At 33.1% G+C, this 21,867-nt stretch overlaps 3 protein-coding genes across 4 annotated transcripts in view; 1 reads left to right on the top strand and 2 right to left on the bottom strand.

Annotated features, from left to right (window-relative positions):
• Nucleotides 1-63: 63 nt before the first annotated feature.
• LOC135694416 (transcription initiation factor TFIID subunit 7) lies at nt 64-2,707 on the bottom strand. The gene has a single exon (XM_065213158.2). It carries the CDS (start codon nt 2,705-2,707, stop codon nt 1,676-1,678), a length of 1,032 nt encoding a protein of 343 aa, XP_065069230.1. The 3' UTR covers nt 64-1,675.
• A 106-nt stretch (nt 2,708-2,813) lies between these two features.
• Nucleotides 2,814-11,266, top strand: LOC135694417 (ribosome production factor 1). Its single transcript, XM_065213159.2, has 7 exons — nt 2,814-3,038; nt 5,404-5,577; nt 6,122-6,275; nt 8,041-8,123; nt 9,223-9,401; nt 10,253-10,379; nt 11,031-11,266. The coding sequence occupies exons 1-7, from the start codon at nt 2,814-2,816 to the stop codon at nt 11,070-11,072; spliced, it is 984 nt and encodes a 327-aa protein (XP_065069231.2). The 3' UTR covers nt 11,073-11,266.
• Nucleotides 3,197-21,867, bottom strand: part of LOC148959837 (uncharacterized) — a 72,029-nt gene continuing 53,358 nt past the window's right edge. The window contains exon 2 of one of the 2 annotated variants that reach the window (XM_089109847.1): nt 3,197-3,387. In XM_089109847.1, coding sequence (XP_088965973.1) covers nt 3,340-3,387 — 48 coding nt within the window. In that variant the 3' untranslated portion in view covers nt 3,197-3,339. The other variant, XM_089109845.1, reaches the window with a different exon arrangement.

Genomic DNA, 21,867 nt, shown 5'->3' with positions numbered 1-21,867 from the left:
ACAGTGAAGGTTGAGAAAAGTGATCTGAAGGCACTTGAATATGCAGTTGAAGCTAGAGACCTGGCAGTGCTACAGTTATTCAGCAAACAAACAACCAATCATATGGCAAATTTTGACTTGAACAAGGCAGATGTTCTTCAGGAGGCAAAATCTTTGAAGTGCCAACAGATGGCAATTTTCAGTTTTCACTGCCTGAAGTGTAGGTCAGAGTGTCGTGAAAAATTTTGATTCAAAATATTGTTTTTTGATGAAAGTTTCTGAAAACATAATTCTGCTGTTAATTTCTGCTTTCTTTTAAAGTCGTGTTGTTTTCAATGATTTTTTAATTTTCTATTGCACAATTTTGTGTTGATGAGCTGTTTTTACTGTCCGTTTTTGAAAAGCTTTTTGGTGGCTTATATCAATCAAATATTTGCTTTTGCTTCAATGTTAGATAGTTTTGGCTATGAAACTGAATCCTTGTTAGAGTAACAAATGTTTGAAGTTTGCTTCATCAATTTTCGAAAAAGTTCACAGCCAAAAACCAGTCTATTTATCTGAATATGAACTCTATGAAACACATTAGATGAAATTATATATGTTATAGTATTTTGGCATTGCTATAGTTAAATTAACTAAAGTTGCAGGGAATTGATGATATAATCATCTTGTATAACTAGGTATAAGCCCTCATAGTTATCCTGACAAAGTTGTCATACTTTATACTTCAAGGCAAGATAGGTAAACATGGCAGAATTTGATAATCAAGGCAGAAGAATCAAGTTAAAAATGGCAATGAACTCCTGATAACAGGGTGTGAAATCATTTTCTGCATGGACCTGGCTTCGTGTTGAAAAGTATTATTCTTCAAGTTTCCAAATATGTGCTACAATCATTTGAGTGCCAACAAAAAATTGCCTCACAAATATAATTGACATCATTTTCTGTCCTCTAGCATTTCTTCAAAATCCTAGAATATTATCCTAGAATGAATCTTTTGAAAATTATCTTCCGAATTGTAATGTTTCCTTAAGAAGTAGTGAAGATTCAGTTCACCTATTTTTAAAGGAGCATCAATGTTGCTAATGGCGAAAGTACAAAAAGACAATTTTAACACACTGTTGGTACCCATTGAAAATTCAGTAGCAACACTTTTGAAGCTGCAAATGAAAGCCAGGACATTTTATCCATAAGTTGACAGAAATGCACTTTTACATTGCTTCTCTATTAAAAACCAGTCTTATCCTAGAGCTATTGTTAATTTTCATATTCCAAGGGGGATGCAGAAAAGTACTTTAATTTTGAATAGTCTGCCTCAAAATGATCAGAAAATGTCAGTTTAACCCTGAAACCTGCTCAGTCAAAGGCCTTTTCAGTTGAGAAGTACATAGGCATAGGACACATGTAATAACAAGAGGAGCCTTTTTAGCTGAAAACAAGCACTTCATTCTGTTTCTGAAAAGTGGGGGCACATGCATCCCGGTTATTTTGTCTTTGGATAAGTATGAAATTATGCACAAGGCAAGAGTTTTCAGGTATACATATAATATTTAATATTTACAAGCAGTTTCTATATGATGGTCTTCCTATTTAATCTGGCAATACAATAAAACAATTGTGCATGATTTTAAAAATGGTTTATCATTTCATCTGCAGCTTGCATTGAAAACACATCTTATTTCATTTACAATTAATTTCATTTCATCTGCAACTCATTGATTTCACAAAGAAGAGCACTTTCTTTCTGCAGTAGACCATCAAGTATGCCTTGAAATCTTTGCTTTAAAAATGGATTTGCAGCATTTTGCACACGCATTTCCTGTTCTTCTCTTTTTGATTGGACATCAAGCAATGTTTGTTGTAGCTCAACCATTCGCTCGGCAATAACATCAGATGCACCTGAGGATACTACTCTTGAAAAACTGTCCTTTGATGTGTTGCTTTCATTTACAAAATCAGCCATATCAACTTCATCCTCACTGCTACTAATATCAGGTAGGATTGCACTTTCCTCTCCTTCAAATTCTGAACCACCAAACTGCATGCTGTCTTCATTGATATTTGAGGGTGACTGCATCAAAGAGGTACCAACATCTAAATCAGAAGCAACACTACGATTATCCTCTTGTTTATCTTCATCTTGAAGAACCTCATATCTAACATCAACAGCGCTAATATCTGCTCTAAGCAATCTCTTCACTTCCTTTTCAACCTCAGGTGCTTCAATATATTTTTTCTTTGCAGTTTTACGAAAACGTTTCTTCTTGACGTTTTTTAACGGTGGCGTGAGACCATGCTGGTACTGAAATTTTTTTGCCAACACTTGCTGCTTTTTAAATTGATCTATGTACTTAGAATCATCTTCGTCGGAGCTACTTTCGGACGCCTCTTCATCTACACATAACAAAAGCTGACAAATGTCTGCTGTTTTCCAGAAGCTCTTCTTATCTAATGTTTTCCAGGATTCAACAACAGATGGGAGGTCCATGACTTTTGCAGAAAAAGAAGTGCTGTGAAATTTGACAGTTCCATGTCTGCTATCGCCGAGGATTTCAATGCTCAAATTATCTTTCAAAGAACCATTCTTTATCTCTTCCTGCAGAATTTGCGCGTGGTCTTCTGGCAACCGGAGAATAAATTGGTTTTCAAGTTCGGCTGTCATACTAGAAGCTTTTGCCTTTGCCTTAGATTTACTTCCACCATGGTGACTGCTCGAATCTCGGCTCATTTTTTCAACAATTCCAAGCTTTGCAGAAAGGCCCTCTTCTGTCCGTCTCGTTTAGGAAATTCTTAGTTTTTTCTGCCTCTCTTTCGAGAGAAAGTTCTCTTTCAATATGGCTGACGAGGAGAGTGAACAACATGTGGAGGATTCATCTACAAAAAAGAGAAAACCTGCGGTATCTGGTAAAGAAAAAAAGTCGAAAAAGATAAAGCTCGATCTTTCTACAGTAAAGAACAAGCTTCGACGGCAAGAGCTATATAAACAGCTAAAACACGAGAAAAACAAGGAAAAGAAAGATAAACGAAAAAAACAGCGAAAAGATGAGAACTGGGAAGAGGTGAGCCTTGTACATGATTTTACCTGTAAGATGTATTCGCCAATTAATAAAAATTACCGACGAGGGACTTTTGCCCTGTGGCCTGCGTCATCTGCCTACACGCTACTTTCAAAAACTAGTTGATTTTCAAAGCTAATTTTTAGATCAAAAGTTAACCATCAAAATAGATCAAAATATAATTATTTGGATTTGGCTGAACTTTTAGGGAATTTTTCTCTGTATTTTGTTCTGCAATTGTTTTGTATTCTATTTACAGGATGAATATTGAAACTTACACCGTCTTTGTGATTTTTCGGGCCGATCACGTTTTAGGCCCTAACTTTATGGTAAAATTCTCTCTCTGGCCTCTCTAAAAGAAAGAAGATAAAAACTGCATTAAATACCTTTCAAGGCTAAATAAAGGTTCAATTGAAATAAAAAAATTATTACATAGATATGTTTTTATAAGGTTAACAGACCAGGAGAAGTTGAATTTAAGAAAAATTTTCTGAAAAAACTTGTTTGGGGCAAAACTGGGAATGGGTCCAGCTATTCAAGGAACAATAGTTTTTTGAATCAATAAAACAACTCATTTAAAACTGCATATAAATCACACAAACAAAGTTCTTTGACATGTACAAATCATGCCAAATATTTAAGTCACAATCTATTTGTGATGGTCTTTGAAGCATTTCCTCTTCTCTGTTAAACACCACCCTTTTTACATAATCAGCTTCCCAATACATGAAATACCTGGGCATCTGCACAATGCACATCTTTAGAAAGACTGAGAGGAGCCATTCTACAGCCTTTTATGAAATAGGCATTACAAGAGAAAAGAATGGCAAAGCAGCATTGTTTTAGACCATATGGCCCTTTCCGCCCTGAAAGGGTTAAAGATGAGGCTAAATTTCTATTAGGGTACATAGGTAGACATGAGATGTAAAATATTTAAAGACAAGATTTAATGAAAATATCTGTAACTTGAAAAAGAAGCACTTTGGTGATTAACTGTACACCCCTAAAATGTTATTCTCCTCTAAAAGTAGTAGGATGTTTTTCTAGCAAAATAGCTAATTTATGGAAGCCGCGGCGAATTTTCGATGACAGGTCTGCCTAAAATTTCATGTCTTCATATTGCTTCTTTATGCTACTGAGGACTGTTTGGTTTTTCAATGATAGCAGTGCATTTCTCTTTGGTTTCTCCATGAATTTTATGATGAAAATGTAAACTTACTGGTAAAATAATTGCAGGAAAGCTTTTAGATATCATTAAATAGATTTCCTACCTTTTCAGTGTGTCTCATTTTAAAATACATCACATAAGCCTTGTTTGGTTGATTTCTGTTGTCGTACCAAAAGACAACTTCTGTCGAAAAATTTAGGGGAAATCTGATTAAGGGAGCTAAAAAAATGTTTGAACAAGTTTATATTGAAAATCTGAGTTGAAATATTGTAATCAAGAAAATCACTTTAAAATCAATGGGTGTTTTCAATCAATAAAACCAATTCACAAGTTTCTGCCAGAGATAACTGTTTATTTTCTTGGTTTGGGTGCTAGCTTATCTTTAATATGTATGAAACACTCATTGAATGATTCTCATTTCAAAGTTAGCATTGTCAGTTTTTTATATTCATATTTGCCAAAAATGGATCATATAATTTGAATTTTCATGCTAAAATTAGTCTGTGCAGAAACTTTCATTTGTTTGAAGAGTCAGACTGGGAATTATGCTTTTTACAAAAAATTAGCCTAACTCCTGTACATTTCACTAAAATTTTCTGCTGAAATGAAAACTTTTTACTACAACAACAAACTCCAGTCAGAGCTTTAAAAATATCTGAATATTCAAAACATGCTACTCTATGAATATCTGAATATTAGCAATATCTGAATGTTCAAGAATTGTTTAGTTGCTACTAAACAGTCTAAACGACATGAAGTTTTCAGTATAAATTAATTTCAACATGATGATTTCCAATCTCGACAAAAGTCTTTATAGAGAGAATACTTAAGATACTATTGAACAACAAAGCATTTAACACTCTAAAAACCTTAGAAAAGTTTTTTTTGATATCTATTCATTCCTCTGATTATTGGTGATAGTCTTTTTACCAATTGATTAAAGCTTATCTTTGCACATTTTTCAGAAGAGGACTTGAGTTATGGAAACTTTCTGAAGAATTTTTTAATGCCAACTAGGCTTTGCATGCCACATTTATGTGACATTTGTTGTCAGTGACTCATCTTAATTTTTGAATAGCAATAGCCAATTGTTTGAATCCAGTCAGTTTGACTTTTCCACCTAACTATAACATTTTAACATTACCTTGCTCATTTCCAACATGTGCTCATTCTTGTCTTAAGTAATTTGCCATCTTTTAGAAAAAACAAATACCAAAAACCACAGAAAACATGCGTGTTAAAGATGAAACATTGGTTGATCCAGAGGATGAAGAAGTTCTGGCAGACGAGCTGACAGATGAGCTGTCATCCTATTTCAAATGTGAAAGGATTCCCAAGATTCTTATAACTACTAGCAGTAGACCCAAGTGCCATGTAAGTATGAAAGGAATATTATGTTTGCGGCTTATTCACATGAAAAGACACAAGCATCATTTTTTAGCGTATTATAGATAATTTAATGTCTTATAAATTATAACTTTGAAGTTGCAAAATTTTTACTTCTTTTTGGCATTTTCCTATCAGCCTAAACAGGAATGGCCACTGATTGTACCTATCACATTGACATTTAATAACCATATAATGCAATTACCTCTGAAGTGCTTTGGCAGAATTATCTAACTTTACTTAAAATACAGTTAAAATGACCATATATGGTAGAGCTTCTGTTCTTTGAAAGTTAATGATGTTGTATCAGTGGTTTGTTGAAGATATTGCAAACAAATGGGTACAGATTTAACTTGTGTCTGTGTTCATTTTCATTTAATTTTTTTCTTGCCAGCACTGAAAAATTTCTTAGAACCTAGTTTGCTGGGTCCAATGCTTTTGTAGCCCTGATTCCATTTCCATTTATAATTTTATTTGTAAGCTATGTTTTGTATCTTTGAATATTCTATTAATTTTTTCGTTTAATATTCAGGAGACAATGAAATTCGTTGAAGATCTCAAACAGACCATACCAAACTCGGAGTATCATGAGAGAAAAGGCATTGACATAAAAAAGATGGTTCCACAAGCAATAGAAAAGGAGTTCACGGACATTTTGGTTGTGAACGAAGACCATAAGAAAGCCAGTATCCTTTTTAATACAGCATTAATCTATATTTTTCATTCAAATTATTTTTTATCTGTAGATAATGCATAGTGGTTTTGAGGGATTTGATGAGATATTAAATAGGCAGTATAGATGAAGCTTTCTTGTCATTTCATATGGTAAACTGGTCTAACATCATATAGAGACGTTGTCCTTTTCTGTATTATGGTAGAGATGTTAGGCCTTTAAATAAGTATAGGTTTTTCTTTGGCTTCAGGAAGCTGCTCTGTTATTATTAATGTCACTGGTTGAGAAGGTGCATTGTAGGTCTGCGGCCAGGTAGTTCAGAGTCTCAAAGCCATTGTTAGTGTTTTAGTAGGCTACCTTCGTAAATGATGAGCCAGTTATGCTATTTTGTGATACCAATCTCAGGCCACATGATACTCGGGTATCTCTCATTTGCTCTTGGCTAAACTCTGCTGCTAAAGTTCAATTGCACCAACTTCAGCACATATCTTAATGAAGCCCAAATTTGACCTCCTAAACTTGTGACCATTACATATCTCTAGTTACCTAGTTATGCACGATTTTCTTCTTTCTACCCAAATGGAGTTGGTGAATACATTCCACTGACTTCAAGCGTCATGCCCAAGACCCTTTTGTTCTGACCAATTCTGGCGCTCAACTGACCAGTTCTTGATAAAAAGCAGTGTACCCATCCATCAATGCACCTTGCTAAATCTACACCCTCTTAAGACTTCATTTTAGTGATACAAAACCTTGATGAAATTTTCCTCCATATTGGTTTAAATTAAATGTGTGAAAGCTGTCTAGCTTGAAAGTCATTGCTTTAAAGTTTGAAACGGTAACAACCTCTTCAATCTGAGTCATCGTCATGCTCAAATTCTCAAAGCTGTCAACATAAGGTATTTAGTTCCCTTTGTCCGGTACATTTGTGCAGCCGGTTGCTACTCATTACAACCCATGGCAAAGCTTTTCTCCCAGAACCTCTGTGAATCTGCCTTCCCTCCATTGAAAGAAGCTCTTTAATCACCAATTTCGCTAAATCTAACTTCAGTGTTTCAATATTTGCTTCAAATTCAATCCTTCTACCTCTGCCCTGATAGTCCTATAATATTCTCTATCGGTAAAATTTGCAAGTCTGTCTTACAACTGAACATGTCAAAATTTATTTGTATTACCAAATGATTTCCGAGTAGTGTTCTCAAGACCTGTTCTCTAGAATTGGCCAAACTGATGCATTTTTCTAAAAAACTTACTAAAATCCTCATTGATAGAGCATGGGTTGTGAAGGTCAAAATACCCGTAGAGTGATGGTCAAAAATCTAATAGAATCTTTGCTATCTGTTTTATACAATTTTTCATATTCCTCAACTGATAAACTCTTTCCTCAAACTCCTTTGTTGTAAGCTGATTTACTTTTTGACGTATTTAAAGGTTTCAAAATCCGACTTGAAATCGAAGCCTTAGATCTTCAGACTATTCAACTATGTATATCTAGGAAACTTTATTTCTATTGTGGCATTGTGTAGTCATTTTGATGTATTCCTGACTTTTTCAGTTGATTTGAATTTTGCCAATTTTAACTGAAAAGTAATGGCACCTAAATATATGGGTTTCAGCGTATAAATTATCCTGCTTTTAAAAGTGAGTTATATCAATTACATGGCTATTCTATACTCAAACGTTTTTTTGCTCTTCGATTCCTTGGTTTCATTCAACGAGCTTGAGCTTTCTGCTTTCCGTACTTTAGAGAGTTGAATCCTTAATGAATATTTTCTCAGATGCTTTGTTAGTATGTCATCTACCAAATGGCCCGACAGCGCATTTCAAGATATCAAATGTGAGAAGAAGACGGTCAATAAAGGTACTATGTCTTTGTTTGTTTTTATAAAGGCTTCCGTCAATATTTTTTGAGTCTAGAAGTTGTGTATGGTTGATGAGGATATACATATGACTTTTTGTGAAAAAGTTTACCATGAAATGAATGATAAGTGCTAACTTTTATATACGAATAATAAAAAATTTAAAAGATAAGTATAATCTTCCAAAGGCCCGAAGCATGAAAGGATACCAAATCAAGTCAACAACAAAAATAATTTCCTCCATTCAGTTCAACAGTTTTTCGTATGCCATATGACCAAACTACCGATTTCATAAAGTAGCTTGAACGTTGATTGCTCCCAAATTCAGATCAATGGCCAAAATTGTTTGCAACTAAATTACGATGGCTCAACAACAGTAACCAAGAAGAAAACTCTCTGAAGGAAACCAAAATCCAGTCCCACCATATTCTAAATGTCTAAATGAAAACCAATGAGTATACCACATCGAAAAACTAACACGTTTTGAGTAGATATTGCTTTACTTTTCACCACGGGGTCGTTTTGCCTACACCCGAGTCATATGCTCTATAATAACGAGTAACGAAAAGCATTAACTGTGCGGCAAAAATCCCTGAGTGAGCTTCCTGACCGATGACAAACTTGTTTGGACTCGAATACATTTGCACATGCGCTTTCAAAAATCTTCGAACTTTTTATCAATAAAGTTTCACTTCTGCTTTTCTCATTTTTGTGTTTATACTTGTTTTTCTCTACCGTTTGTTGTTTAAGTACCTCTTTAAGTTTTACTAAAAGGAAGAGTGTTGACGAAAGATAGAATTTTATTTTCTTGTTTTATGTTTTGTGTCTTAAAGTATTATCTTTGATTTTCTGTAAGTGCCATATCGGAGGCCGTAACATGCTATAGTTGTTGATTTTGTATATAAACAATCAATAAGCCTGATATCTAGAGATATGAATTTTATGCCAATATGCATGAGTGTTGTTTGCTTATATACCTTACCTTACACGAAAAATTTCAATTTTTTAACCTCTCTTGCCGCACTCTAAACTGAAAAAAATGGAAGCTGCCTCCAAGTATTCTTGCTTTCAGATATTTGAGAAAGATTTTTTCTATTTTAGAATCATGGTAAAGCTACGAGTCACCGGCCTGAACTAGTGCTCAATAACTTCAACACGAGGCTGGGTCATTCCGTTGGTAGACTTCTTGCAGCTTTGTTTCCCTATGACCCTCAATTTCAAGGCCGAAGATGTATAACGTTTCACAACCAGAGAGACTTCATCTTTTTTCGCCACCATAGGTTAGTATTAAACTTTTTTACGTTGGCAACGTGTGAGTCAAGTTAAATTTAGAAAAAGCCTAAATGTTTCAATGTTCGAATAAAGATTGGTCGATTGCAGCGAATATTTCATCGAAAGTTTCTGCATGTCCAACCTTTTCATATCTTGTATAGTTGATACAGGGAATGAGCGTCTCGATGGAACGTTTGGAAAGGTTGTCAAATCTATAACCATGTCACCGAATATTGTAAACATTGGAATTTGAGCTTTGTTGAAAAACCTGGAACAACATCGAAGAGGATTTTGATCACATTACAAGTTCGTCAAACGAATTGAATTTCATAGAGCATCATAGAGCTCTGTGGGACGTGTGTTGAAATTTAATTAATCATGTCCCAGTTTTACGCTCTTGCTTGTCACTTTTTTGACAACATAGGCGTGATGTCAACAAGATTTAAAACGGTGGTTTAATCTCAGAACACCACAGCCAAGCGCAAACACTACAAGTAAATATGGGAGCAGTAAAAAGTGATATTTCTTGTTGAAGCTGTTGCTGTCTGTGCCGGGGCTTTTATTTTTTAGCCTAGGGTTTCTATTGTTGTAATGATTTAGTTGTTGTAATGGAATATCGAATAGCCTGATTGATAACAGCTTGAAAGTTACGCAAATCGTAGCTTTTCTGTTTCCTTAGATCAATTTTTTCCGGTTTTGTTAATTATTGTTTTAAAAAATTTAATGGCGAGGAATTGGATGATCGGCCAAACTGCCAACATTCATTGTGATCCTATGCTATTTATTGACCCGTGAATAATATCAATGATACCTTAGTTTTTCCAACATACAACCGGATGTCTTTCTTTTTTTATTGTAGATATATATTCAAAAACAAAGAGAAAGTTGGATTGCAAGAGCTTGGTCCGCGTTTTACACTGAAACTTCGCTGGCTTCAGAAAGGAACATTCGATACAAAATATGGGGAATACGAATGGATACACAAGGTAAAATATGACAAACTTGTTATCATCATAAAACACAGAAGCAGCATTTGCTGTAGAATGGGTTGGGAAAGAAATCACCATTCAATGCAGGAGCTCTCTCGTATGCTATAATACATCAATGCTTCAAAACTATTTGGCATAATTATCAGCTGAAAGCGAAAGCTAAACCCAGTGAAGCAGGATCCTGTACATTGTACATCTAAGGTTTAAAGTAAATTGCCCATCGCAAGTTTTTCAAAATGGGGCTTTTTATATTTATTTGCTTTTCTATTTTTGTGGATGCAGGTTTTGCCCTATTTATTTCACGCACTGGAAAGGCTTTGAATGAATATGGAAGGAAAACCAACTAGGCAATGTATTGGAACACGACTTTCTTCTTTCTGCTAGCAAATTCACCATAAATGAAATGATTTGATATTAGCCACTTGTTGGTATAAATCTGCGTGATTATTACGTACCGCTTTCCCCTTCCACTCTCAAGATGCTGAACGAATTTTAACTCACGTTTGAGCTATAAACTCTTTCCGTTGGTAATATCAAATTTGATTGCATTTTACTTAACATCTTTTGCCAGTGCCCTTTTATCGGCTCCTTGATGACTGCGATTGTCATCTATTCAGTCATAATTGCCAATAATGTTTGTCTCTACAGAGGAGAGAGATGGACACAAGTCGAAGAAAATTCTTCCTGTAAAAAAAAGTTTCAAGCCTCAAAAATAAAGTTTATAATTGGGCAGTCATTCCCTCGTACTCTCGATGGAACCACCAAACACAGAACTGCGTTATAGACCATCAAACTCTGCATTTTGTTTGAAATTTATGTTCTTCTCCTGTATGACCTAGCTATTTTATGTATGTTTTATGATATGGAATCCTGGTTTTCAACAATGTTGGTGATCTATATAGGTATCCGCTGTTCTCATTTGCGGAGAGTTTTGTTTCCAACTCTAGAAAAGACATACTGTTTTATACTGTTAAAAAGTCCAAAAATACGTCAACTTTAAATAATTTATGAAAGCGATATAAGATTAATAAACTGTTCACGAAAAACCAATCATACCTACCTTTTCCCTTTCTTATAATGTATGTATAAGAGATTTCTTTTAACTATTTTATTTACATTATGGATAAGTTTGATTTCTAAAGTTAAGTTTAATTGGATATTGTTTGTATATTTTAACAAGCCCTCCTGTAAATCAGTCCCCAACTGAGGGGCTACCATGGGTAAAAAAGATACAATAAAAATAAAAAATGAAATTCCATGCCCTAACCTTTGAGCTGTGCTTCCTACGTAGCCAGAATCACACTGGCGCGTAAACTATTATACTATAGTTCATGACTTTGAATTTAAAATGACGTTGTACGAGGAAAGAAAAACAGTTTGAATTCAAAATTTATAATTAAGAGTCTCGTGCTTTGAGGATTTGACTACCCTTGTTTCCTATTATAATATGCTTGTTTCAGGGTAAAAGTCTATTCTAAGAGGTTTATTACTTGCATTCGAGGGAGCGAAAATATTTAAAATTTTAGGCTTACCAAAATGAATGATTTTCTACCAAATATTTACTGTCCAAAAACCTGCCAATTTTACCTCAATTAATTAGGAAATGCTGAAAAATAAAGTTAATTGCTATTTTGGGAAAATTACATGCTAAATTCGAAGAGGTTTGTAACCTGCGACATCTGATAAAAAAGAAAGGCTATTGACTAAGAAACATCGTTGATTTTTTCGAAAACTTTTTTATCTCGAGACACCTTGATTCTCTTCTATATGATAACAATGTACTATGAGTTTACGTTCGAATTAAAGTCATTTTTTCGAAGAACTAAGGACTTTTGACAAGGGTCGATTTTTGATAAAAGAATTATGACTATAGGATTAAAAAGTCTTCAAATTTTTCCTAATTGTTTTTTCTCTAGACAAAGCTTAGTGAACTCTTTCTAATCAGAAAAAAACTATCACCGACTTTAGTTTTAGAATTTAAAGCGTTTTTTCGAAAAAATGAGCACCGTTCTCAGGGGTCATTTTTTGAAAAACAGCAAGGCTATAGGCTTAGAAAAATCGTCAATTTTGTCCGAAATTTTTTTCCTTTGAAAACAGCTTAGTTCACTTATATCAGGTCAGAATCAGATATAATTGAATTTAGATTGGGAATAAAAGGCATTTTTTCGAAGAAATGGGCACCGTTCTGAGGGGTCAATTTTTGAAAAAAAGTAAGGCTATAGGCTTAGAAAAATCGTCAATTTTGTCCGAAATTTTTTTCCTTTAAAAACAGCTTAGTTCACTTATATAAAGTCAGAATCAGATATAATTGAATTTAGATTTGGAATAAAAGGCATTTTTTCGAGAAAATGGGCACCGTTTTCAGGGGTCAATTTTCGAAAAAAAGTAAGGCTATAGGCTTAGCAAAATCGTCAATTTTGTCCGAAATTTTTTTCCTTTAAAAACAGCTTTGTTCACTTATATCAGGTCAGAATCAGATATAACTGAATTTAGATTGGGAATAAAAGGCATTTTTTCGAAGAAATGGGCACCGTTCTCAGGGGTCAATTTTTGAAAAAAGTAAGGCTATAGGCTTAGAAAAATCGTCAATTTTGTCCGAAATTTTTTTCCTTTAAAAACAGCTTAGTTCACTTATATAAAGTCATAATCAATTAAAATTGAATTTAGATTGGGAATAAAAGGCATTTTTTCGAGAAAATGGGCACCGTTTTCAGGGGTCAATTTTCGAAAAAAAGTAAGGCTATAGGCTTAGCAAATCCGTCAATTTTGTCCGAAATTTTTTTCCTTTAAAAACAGCTTTCTTCACTTAAATCAGGTCAGAATCAGATATAATTGAATTTAGATTGGGAATAAAAGGCATTTTCTCGCGAAAATGGGCACCATTCTGAGGGGTCAATTTTTGAAAAAAAGTAAGGCTATAGGCTTAGAAAAATCGTCAATTTTGTCCGAAATTTTTGTCTTTTAAAAACAGCTTTGTTCACTTATACCAGGTCAGAATCAGATATAATTGAATTTAGATTGAGAATAAAAGGCATTTTCTCGAGAAAATGGGCACCGTTCTGAGGGGTCAATTTTTGAAAAAAAGCAAGGCTATAGGCTTAGCAAAATCGTCAATTTTGTCCGAAATTTTTTTCCTTTAAAAACAGCTTTCTTCACTTAAATCAGGTCATAATCAGATATAATTGAATTTAGATTGGGAATAAAAGGCATTTTCTCGCGAAAATGGGCACCATTCTGAGGGGTCAATTTTTGAAAAAAAGTAAGGCTATAGGCTTAGAAAAATCGTCAATTTTGTCCGAAATTTTTGTCTTTTAAAAACAGCTTTGTTCACTTATACCAGGTCAGAATCAGATATAATTGAATTTAGATTGGGAATAAAAGGCATTTTCTCGAGAAAATGGGCACCGTTCTGAGGGGTCAATTTTTGAAAAAAAGCAAGGCTATAGGCTTAGCAAAATCGTCAGTTTTGTCCGAAATTTTTTTCTTTTGAAAACAGCTTTGTTCACTTATATCAGGTCAGAATCAGATATAATTGAATTTAGATTGGGAATAAAAGGCATTTTTTTCGAAAAAATGGGCACCGTTCTGAGGGGTCAATTTTTGAAAAAAAGTAAGGCTATAGGCTTAGAAAAATCGTCAATTTTGTCCGAATTTTTTTTCCTTTAAAAACAGCTTAGTTCACATATATAAAGTCAGAATCAGATATAATTAAATTTAGATTTGGAATAAAAGGCATTTTTTCGAGAAAATGGGCACCGTTCTGAGGGGTCAATTTTTGAAAAAAAGCAAGGCTATAGGCTTAGCAAAATCATCAATTTTGTCCAAATTTTTTTTCCTTTCAAAACAGCTTTGTTCACTTATATCAGGTCAGAATCAGATGTAACTGAATTTAGATTGGGAATAAAAGGCATTTTTTCGAAGAAATGGGCACCGTTCTCAGGGGTCAATTTTTGAAAAAAGTAAGGCTATAGGCTTAGAAAAATCTACAATTTTGTCCGAAATTTTTTTCCTTTAAAAACAGCTTAGTTCACTTATATAAAGTCATAATCAATTAAAATTGAATTTAGATTGGGAATAAAAGGCATTTTTTCGAGAAAATGGGCACCGTTTTCAGGGGTCAATTTTCGAAAAAAAGTAAGGCTATAGGCTTAGAAAAATCGTCAATTTTGTCCGAAATTTTTTTCCTTTAAAAACAGCTTAGTTCACTTATATAAAGTCAGAATCAATTAAAATTGAATTTAGATTTGGAATAAAAGGCATTTTTTCGAGAAAATGGGCACCGTTCTGAGGGGTCAATTTTTGAAAAAAAGTAAGGCTATAGGCTTAGAAAAATCGTCAATTTTGTCCGAAATTTTTTTCCTTTAAAAACAGCTTAGTTCACTTATATAAAGTCATAATCAATTAAAATTGAATTTAGATTGGGAATAAAAGGCATTTTTTCGAGAAAATGGGCACCGTTTTCAGGGGTCAATTTTCGAAAAAAAGTAAGGCTATAGGCTTAGCAAATCCATCAATTTTGTCCGAAATTTTTTTCTTTTAAAAACAGCTTTGTTCACTTATATCAGGTCAGAATCAGATATAATTGAATTTAGATTGGGAATAAAAGGCATTTTCTCGAGAAGATGGGCACCGTTCTGAGGGGTCAATTTTTGAAAAAAAGTAAGGCTATAGGCTTAGAAAAATCGTCAATTTTGTCCGAAATTTTTTTCCTTTAAAAACAGCTTAGTTCACTTATATAAAGTCAGAATCAGATATAATTGAATTTAGATTTGGAATAAAAGGCATTTTTTCGAGAAAATGGGCACCGTTCTGAGGGGTCAATTTTTGAAAAAAAGTAAGGCTATAGGCTTAGAAAAATCGTCAATTTTGTCCGAAATTTTTTTCCTTTAAAAACAGCTTAGTTCACTTATATAAAGTCATAATCAATTAAAATTGAATTTAGATTGGGAATAAAAGGCATTTTTTCGAGAAAATGGGCACCGTTTTCAGGGGTCAATTTTCGAAAAAAAGTAAGGCTATAGGCTTAGCAAATCCGTCAATTTTGTCCGAAATTTTTTTCCTTTAAAAATAGCTTTCTTCACTTAAATCAGGTCAGAATCAGATATAATTGAATTTAGATTGGGAATAAAAGGCATTTTCTCGCGAAAATGGGCACCATTCTGAGGGGTCAATTTTTGAAAAAAAGTAAGGCTATAGGCTTAGAAAAATCGTCAATTTTGTCCGAAATTTTTGTCTTTTAAAAACAGCTTTGTTCACTTATACCAGGTCAGAATCAGATATAATTGAATTTAGATTGAGAATAAAAGGCATTTTCTCGAGAAAATGGGCACCGTTCTGAGGGGTCAATTTTTGAAAAAAAGCAAGGCTATAGGCTTAGCAAAATCGTCAATTTTGTCCGAAATTTTTTTCTTTTAAAAACAGCTTTGTTCACTTATATCAGGTCAGAATCAGATATAATTGAATTTAGATTGGGAATAAAAGGCATTTTTTCGAAAAAATGGGCACCGTTCTGAGGGGTCAATTTTTGAAAAAAAGTAAGGCTATAGGCTTAGAAAAATCGTCAATTTTGTCCGAAATTTTTTTCCTTTAAAAACAGCTTAGTTCACTTATATAAAGTCAGAATCAGATATAATTGAATTTAGATTGGGAATAAAAGGCATTTTTTCGAAGAAATGGGCACCGTTCTCAGGGGTCAATTTTTGAAAAAAAGTAAGGCTATAGGCTTAGAAAAATCTACAATTTTGTCCGAAATTTTTTTCCTTTAAAAACAGCTTAGTTCACTGATATAAAGTCATAATCAATTAAAATTGAATTTAGATTGGGAATAAAAGGCATTTTTTCGAGAAAATGGGCACCGTTTTCAGGGGTCAATTTTCGAAAAAAAGTAAGGCTATAGGCTTAGCAAATCCGTCAATTTTGTCCGAAATTTTTTCCTTTAAAAACAGCTTTGTTCACTTATATCAGGTCAGAATCAGATATAATTTAATTTAGATTGGGAATAAAGGCATTTTCTCGAAAAAATGGGCACCGTTCTGAGGGGTCAAATTTTGAAAAAAAGTAAGGCTATAGGCTTAGAAAAATCGTCAATTTTGTCCGAAATTGTTTTCCTTTAAAAACAGCTTAGTTCACTTATATAAAGTCATAATCAATTAAAATTGAATTTAGATTGGGAATAAAAGGCATTTTTTCGAGAAAATGGGCACCGTTTTCAGGGGTCAATTTTCGAAAAAAAGTAAGGCTATAGGCTTAGCAAATCCGTCAATTTTGTCCGAAATTTTTTTCCTTTAAAAACAGCTTTCTTCACTTAAATCAGGTCAGAATCAGATATAATTGAATTTAGATTGGGAATAAAAGGCATTTTCTCGCGAAAATGGGCACCATTCTGAGGGGTCAATTTTTGAAAAAAAGTAAGGCTATAGGCTTAGAAAAATCGTCAATTTTGTCCGAAATTTTTGTCTTTTAAAAACAGCTTTGTTCACTTATACCAGGTCAGAATCAGATATAATTGAATTTAGATTGGGAATAAAAGGCATTTTCTCGAGAAAATGGGCACCGTTCTGAGGGGTCAATTTTTGAAAAAAAGCAAGGCTATAGGCTTAGCAAAATCGTCAATTTTGTCCGAAATTTTTTTCTTTTAAAAACAGCTTTGTTCACTTATATCAGGTCAGAATCAGATATAATTGAATTTAGATTGGGAATAAAAGGCATTTTTTCGAAAAAATGGGCACCGTTCTGAGGGGTCAATTTTTGAAAAAAAGTAAGGCTATAGGCTTAGAAAAATCGTCAATTTTGTTCGAAATTTTTTTCCTTTAAAAACAGCTTAGTTCACTTATATAAAGTCAGAATCAGATATAATTGAATTTAGATTTGGAATAAAAGGCATTTTTTCGAGAAAATGGGCACCGTTCTGAGGGGTCAATTTTTGTAAAAAAGTAAGGCTATAGGCTTAGAAAAATCGTCAATTTTGTCCGAAATTTTTTTCCTTTAAAAACAGCTTAGTTCACTTATATAAAGTCATAATCAATTAAAATTGAATTTAGATTGGGAATAAAAGGCATTTTTTCGAGAAAATGGGCACCGTTTTCAGGGGTCAATTTTCGAAAAAAAGTAAGGCTATAGGCTTAGCAAATCCGTCAATTTTGTCCGAAATTTTTTTCCTTTAAAAACAGCTTTCTTCACTTAAATCAGGTCAGAATCAGATATAATTGAATTTAGATTGGGAATAAAAGGCATTTTCTCGCGAAAATGGGCACCATTCTGAGGGGTCAATTTTTGAAAAAAAGTAAGGCTATAGGCTTAGAAAAATCGTCAATTTTGTCCGAAATTTTTGTCTTTTAAAAACAGCTTAGTTCACTTATATAAAGTCATAATCAATTAAAATTGAATTTAGATTGAGAATAAAAGGCATTTTCTCGAGAAAATGGGCACCGTTCTGAGGGGTCAATTTTTGAAAAAAAGCAAGGCTATAGGCTTAGCAAAATCGTCAATTTTGTCCGAAATTTTTTTCTTTTAAAAACAGCTTTGTTCACTTATATAAAGTCAGAATCAGATATAATTGAATTTAGATTGGGAATAAAAGGCATTTTTTCGAAGAAATGGGCACCGTTCTCAGGGGTCAATTTTCGAAAAAAAGTAAGGCTATAGGCTTAGCAAATCCGTCAATTTTGTCCGAAATTTTTTTCCTTTAAAAAAAGCTTTCTTCACTTAAATCAGGTCAGAATCAGATATAATTGAATTTAGATTGGGAATAAAAGGCATTTTCTCGCGAAAATGGGCACCATTCTGAGGGGTCAATTTTTGAAAAAAAGTAAGGCTATAGGCTTAGAAAAATCGTCAATTTTGTCCGAAATTTTTTTCTTTTAAAAACAGCTTTGTTCACTTATATCAGGTCAGAATCAGATATAATTGAATTTAGATTGGGAATAAAAGGCATTTTTTCGAAAAAATGGGCACCGTTCTGAGGGGTCAATTTTTGAAAAAAAGTAAGGCTATAGGCTTAGAAAAATCGTCAATTTTGTCCGAAATTTTTTTCCTTTAAAAACAGCTTAGTTCACTTATATAAAGTCAGAATCAGATATAATTGAATTTAGATTGGGAATAAAAGGCATTTTTTCGAAGAAATGGGCACCGTTCTCAGGGGTCAATTTTTGAAAAAAAGTAAGGCTATAGGCTTAGAAAAATCTACAATTTTGTCCGAAATTTTTTTCCTTTAAAAACAGCTTAGTTCACTGATATAAAGTCATAATCAATTAAAATTGAATTTAGATTGGGAATAAAAGGCATTTTTTCGAGAAAATGGGCACCGTTTTCAGGGGTCAATTTTCGAAAAAAAGTAAGGCTATAGGCTTAGCAAATCCGTCAATTTTGTCCGAAATTTTTTCCTTTAAAAACAGCTTTGTTCACTTATATCAGGTCAGAATCAGATATAATTGAATTTAGATTGGGCATAAAGGCATTTTCTCGAAAAAATGGGCACCGTTCTGAGGGGTCAAATTTTGAAAAAAAGTAAGGCTATAGGCTTAGAAAAATCGTCAATTTTGTCCGAAATTTTTTTCCTTTAAAAACAGCTTAGTTCACTTATATAAAGTCAGAATCAGATATAATTGAATTTAGATTTGGAATAAAAGGCATTTTTTCGAGAAAATGGGCACCGTTCTGAGGGGTAAATTTTTGAAAAAAAGTAAGGCTATAGGCTTAGAAAAATCGTCAATTTTGTCCGAAATTTTTTTCCTTTAAAAACAGCTTAGTTCACTTATATAAAGTCAGAATCAGATATAATTGAATTTAGATTTGGAATAAAAGGCATTTTTTCGAGAAAATGGGCACCGTTCTGAGGGGTAAATTTTTGAAAAAAAGTAAGGCTATAGGCTTAGAAAAATCGTCAATTTTGTCCGAAATTTTTTTCCTTTAAAAACAGCTTAGTTCACTTATATAAAGTCATAATCAATTAAAATTGAATTTAGATTGGGAATAAAAGGCATTTTTTCGAGAAAATGGGCACCGTTTTCAGGGGTCAATTTTCGAAAAAAAGTAAGGCTATAGGCTTAGCAAATCCGTCAATTTTGTCCGAAATTTTTTTCCTTTAAAAACAGCTTTCTTCACTTAAATCAGGTCAGAATCAGATATAATTGAATTTAGATTGGGAATAAAAGGCATTTTCTCGCGAAAATGGGCACCATTCTGAGGGGTCAATTTTTGAAAAAAAGTAAGGCTATAGGCTTAGAAAAATCGTCAATTTTGTCCGAAATTTTTGTCTTTTAAAAACAGCTTTGTTCACTTATACCAGGTCAGAATCAGATATAATTGAATTTAGATTGAGAATAAAAGGCATTTTCTCGAGAAAATGGGCACCGTTCTGAGGGGTCAGTTTTTGAAAAAAAGCAAGGCTATAGGCTTAGCAAAATCGTCAATTTTGTCCGAAATTTTTTTCTTTTAAAAACAGCTTTGTTCACTTATATCAGGTCAGAATCAGATATAATTGAATTTAAATTGGGAATAAAAGGCATTTTTTCGAAAAAATGGGCACCGTTCTGAGGGGTCAATTTTTGAAAAAAAGTAGGGCTATAGGCTTAGAAAAATCGTCAATTTTGTTCGAAATTTTTTTCCTTTAAAAACAGCTTAGTTCACTTATATAAAGTCAGAATCAGATATAATTGAATTTAGATTGGGAATAAAAGGCATTTTTTCGAAAAAATGGGCACCGTTCTGAGGGGTCAATTTTTGAAAAAAAGTAAGGCTATAGGCTTAGAAAAATCGTCAATTTTGTCCGAAATTTTTTTCCTTTAAAAACAGCTTAGTTCACTTATATAAAGTCAGAATCAGATATAATTGAATTTAGATTTGGAATAAAAGGCATTTTTTCGAGAAAATGGGCACCGTTCTGAGGGGTCAATTTTTGAAAAAAAGTAAGGCTATAGGCTTAGAAAAATCGTCAATTTTGTCCGAAATTTTTTTCCTTTAAAAACAGCTTAGTTCACTTATATAAAGTCATAATCAATTAAAATTGAATTTAGATTGGGAATAAAAGGCATTTTTTCGAGAAAATGGGCACCGTTTTCAGGGGTCAATTTTCGAAAAAAAGTAAGGCTATAGGCTTAGCAAATCCGTCAATTTTGTCCGAAATTTTTTTCCTTTAAAAACAGCTTTCTTCACTTAAATCAGGTCAGAATCAGATATAATTGAATTTAGATTGGGAATAAAAGGCATTTTCTCGCGAAAATGGGCACCATTCTGAGGGGTCAATTTTTGAAAAAAAGTAAGGCTATAGGCTTAGAAAAATCTACAATTTTGTCCGAAATTTTTTTCCTTTAAAAACAGCTTAGTTCACTTATATAAAGTCAGAATCAATTAAAATTGAATTTAGACTTGGAATAAAAGGCATTTTTTCGAGAAAATGGGCACCGTTCTGAGGGGTCAATTTTTGAAAAAAAGTAAGGCTATAGGCTTAGAAAAATCGTCAATTTTGTCCGAAATTTTTTTCCTTTAAAAACAGCTTAGTTCACTTATATAAAGTCATAATCAATTAAAATTGAATTTAGATTGGGAATAAAAGGCATTTTTTCGAGAAAATGGGCACCGTTTTCAGGGGTCAATTTTCGAAAAAAAGTAAGGCTATAGGCTTAGCAAATCCGTCAATTTTGTCCGAAATTTTTTTCCTTTAAAAACAGCTTTCTTCACTTAAATCAGGTCAGAATCAGATATAATTGAATTTAGATTGGGAATAAAAGGCATTTTCTCGCGAAAATGGGCACCATTCTGAGGGGTCAATTTTTGAAAAAAAGTAAGGCTATAGGCTTAGAAAAATCGTCAATTTTGTCCGAAATTTTTGTCTTTTAAAAACAGCTTTGTTCACTTATACCAGGTCAGAATCAGATATAATTGAATTTAGATTGAGAATAAAAGGCATTTTCTCGCGAAAATGGGCACCATTCTGAGGGGTCAATTTTTGAAAAAAAGTAAGGCTATAGGCTTAGAAAAATCGTCAATTTTGTCCGAAATTTTTTTCTTTTAAAAACAGCTTTGTTCACTTATATCAGGTCAGAATCAGATATAATTGAATTTAGATTGGGAATAAAAGGCATTTTTTCGAAAAAATGGGCACCGTTCTGAGGGGTCAATTTTTGAAAAAAAGTAAGGCTATAGGCTTAGAAAAATCGTCAATTTTGTCCGAAATTTTTTTCCTTTAAAAACAGCTTAGTTCACTTATATAAAGTCAGAATCAGATATAATTGAATTTAGATTGGGAATAAAAGGCATTTTTTCGAAGAAATGGGCACCGTTCTCAGGGGTCAATTTTTGAAAAAAAGTAAGGCTATAGGCTTAGAAAAATCTACAATTTTGTCCGAAATTTTTTTCCTTTAAAAACAGCTTAGTTCACTGATATAAAGTCATAATCAATTAAAATTGAATTTAGATTGGGAATAAAAGGCATTTTTTCGAGAAAATGGGCACCGTTTTCAGGGGTCAATTTTCGAAAAAAAGTAAG

The sequence above is a fragment of the Rhopilema esculentum genome, chromosome 8 (genome assembly GCF_057945365.1).
Source record: "Rhopilema esculentum isolate cy_ngs chromosome 8, ASM5794536v1, whole genome shotgun sequence".
Taxonomy (NCBI): Eukaryota; Metazoa; Cnidaria; class Scyphozoa; order Rhizostomeae; family Rhizostomatidae; genus Rhopilema; species Rhopilema esculentum.
Note: the sequence above shows the minus strand (reverse complement) of the source record. Positions and strands in the feature narration are given on the sequence as shown.